General features: G+C 69.4%; 1 protein-coding gene across 1 annotated transcript in view; it reads right to left on the bottom strand.

The window, feature by feature from the left end:
* The window catches only part of PTMA (prothymosin alpha), an 8,331-nt gene extending 7,980 nt beyond the window's left edge, over positions 1-351 (bottom strand). Inside the window, exon 1 of the mRNA XM_035334653.1 lies at positions 194-351. Coding sequence (XP_035190544.1) covers positions 194-238 — 45 coding nt within the window. The 5' untranslated portion in view covers positions 239-351. The remainder of the gene's footprint in view (positions 1-193) is intronic.
* Between the last annotated feature and the right edge of the window lie 1,296 nt (positions 352-1,647).

Here is a 1,647-nt window from a genome sequence, read left to right as displayed (position 1 = left end):
GGGGGGGGGGGGAGCACCGGGTAAACTTCAAACCGGAGCGAAAAAAAGGAACGATTTTTTTTTTAAATAGGAATTATTTTTTTTAAATTGGAAAACGAGCAAAAAGCGAAAACGTTTTTTAAAAAAAATAAAAATATGATAATAAGGGGAGGGGGGGGGGGAACGAAAGAGGCGGGGGGAGGCGCGGGCTCACCTTGGCGGAGATCTCGGCGCTGGTGTCCACGGCCGTGTCGGACATGGCGGGGGCGTGCGGGGCGCGGGGCTGTGGCGGCGGCGCGGGCGGCGGCGCGGGCAGAACAATGCCAAGATGGCTTTGCGCGAGCCAGTGGGGACTCACGCGGCGCCGCCGGCCCTTTTATAGAGCCGGGGGCGGCGCGCGCGCTGCCCCGCGCCGCTCCCATTGGCCGCCCGCGCCGCCGCCGCCGCCGCCCATTGGCCGCGGCGCAAACAATGGGCACGGCCGCTTAAAGAGGCAGCCGCCGCCGCGCGGTGTCACTGCGGCGATGAGTTCGCGCCCGGCCTCAGCGTGGGCGAGGCGCGGCGTGGCCACGCCCACACACTCCCCCCTCCCTCTCCCGGCGCTGGCCACGCCCACGCCGCTCGCGCCCTGCCCCCGCCCCCGGCCGCCCTCCTCCTCCCCGCCCCGGGCCCCGCCGTGTGAGGCGGCGGCGGGCGGGGAGCGGCGGGCGGCCCCCGCTGCGCGTGTGTGAGCGGCTGTGCGCGGCTGTGTGTCCCCTTTCCTCCTCCTCAGCCCCTGCGGAGGGGCGGGAGGCGTGCTCGGAAGGGCGGAAAGAGAAGGAGAGTTAAAAATAATAATAATAAAGAGCAGCAATGCGGGGCAAACGGCGCTGCCCGCCCCCGCCCCCACGCACACAAAACTCGGTCCTTCGCCCTCACAGCCCGCCCAGGGGGTCGGTGCGCCCCCCCCCAATGGGCTGGGAGCCCCCCTCGGGTCCCCTCTCGGGAAAGTTTGCCCCAACGCCGCCACCGCCGAGCGGGGGTGGGGATGGGGGGGGGGGGTGAGCAGGGGCGGGGAGCCACGCAGAAATGCGGGATTCCCAGCGATTTGCTTATTTTCCAGTTAAAAAAAAAAAAGGGGGGGGGGGGGGGAAACACCACACGGCCCGCCTCACAGCCCTTCTGTCACCCCCGCTTCGCACACACAGCGTTTGCGGGCTCAAGGCTGGGCACGCAGCGGGTGCTTTCCCGCACTGCCCCCTCCGCTGCCCGCCGGTACACCGGCTGCGGGACACCCCTTCTACCCGCACCCGGCACCGGGGACCGGGGCTGCCCCCCTGCCCCGGGCTCCCGCTTGTTAACGGGGCAGCGACGCGCTGAGTGAGGGGGATCTGCCACACTCAAGATGGCGCCGGGAGCCCTTCGCGGGGCAAGCGCACGGCTCCGCAGCTCCCCGGGAGCCGCTCCGCGGCCACTGACAGCCCCGCGGGCACGGCGGAGCAGCAGCTAAGTGGTCCCCGGTGCAAAGGGCGCGGAGGAAGGGGTAAGATGGTGAGGGAAGCGCTCCCAGACGGAGGAGCGCCTTTGCCACACTCAACATGGCCGCCAGGCCGGGGCACAAGTCGGCAGAACTTGTCCTCGGAGGGCGGGATATAGGGCCCGCGCGATGCGGATTGGGCGGCGGCGCCG

This window comes from Oxyura jamaicensis, chromosome 9 (genome assembly GCF_011077185.1).
Source record: "Oxyura jamaicensis isolate SHBP4307 breed ruddy duck chromosome 9, BPBGC_Ojam_1.0, whole genome shotgun sequence".
In the NCBI taxonomy this organism is placed as follows: Eukaryota; Metazoa; Chordata; class Aves; order Anseriformes; family Anatidae; genus Oxyura; species Oxyura jamaicensis.
Note: the sequence above shows the minus strand (reverse complement) of the source record. Positions and strands in the feature narration are given on the sequence as shown.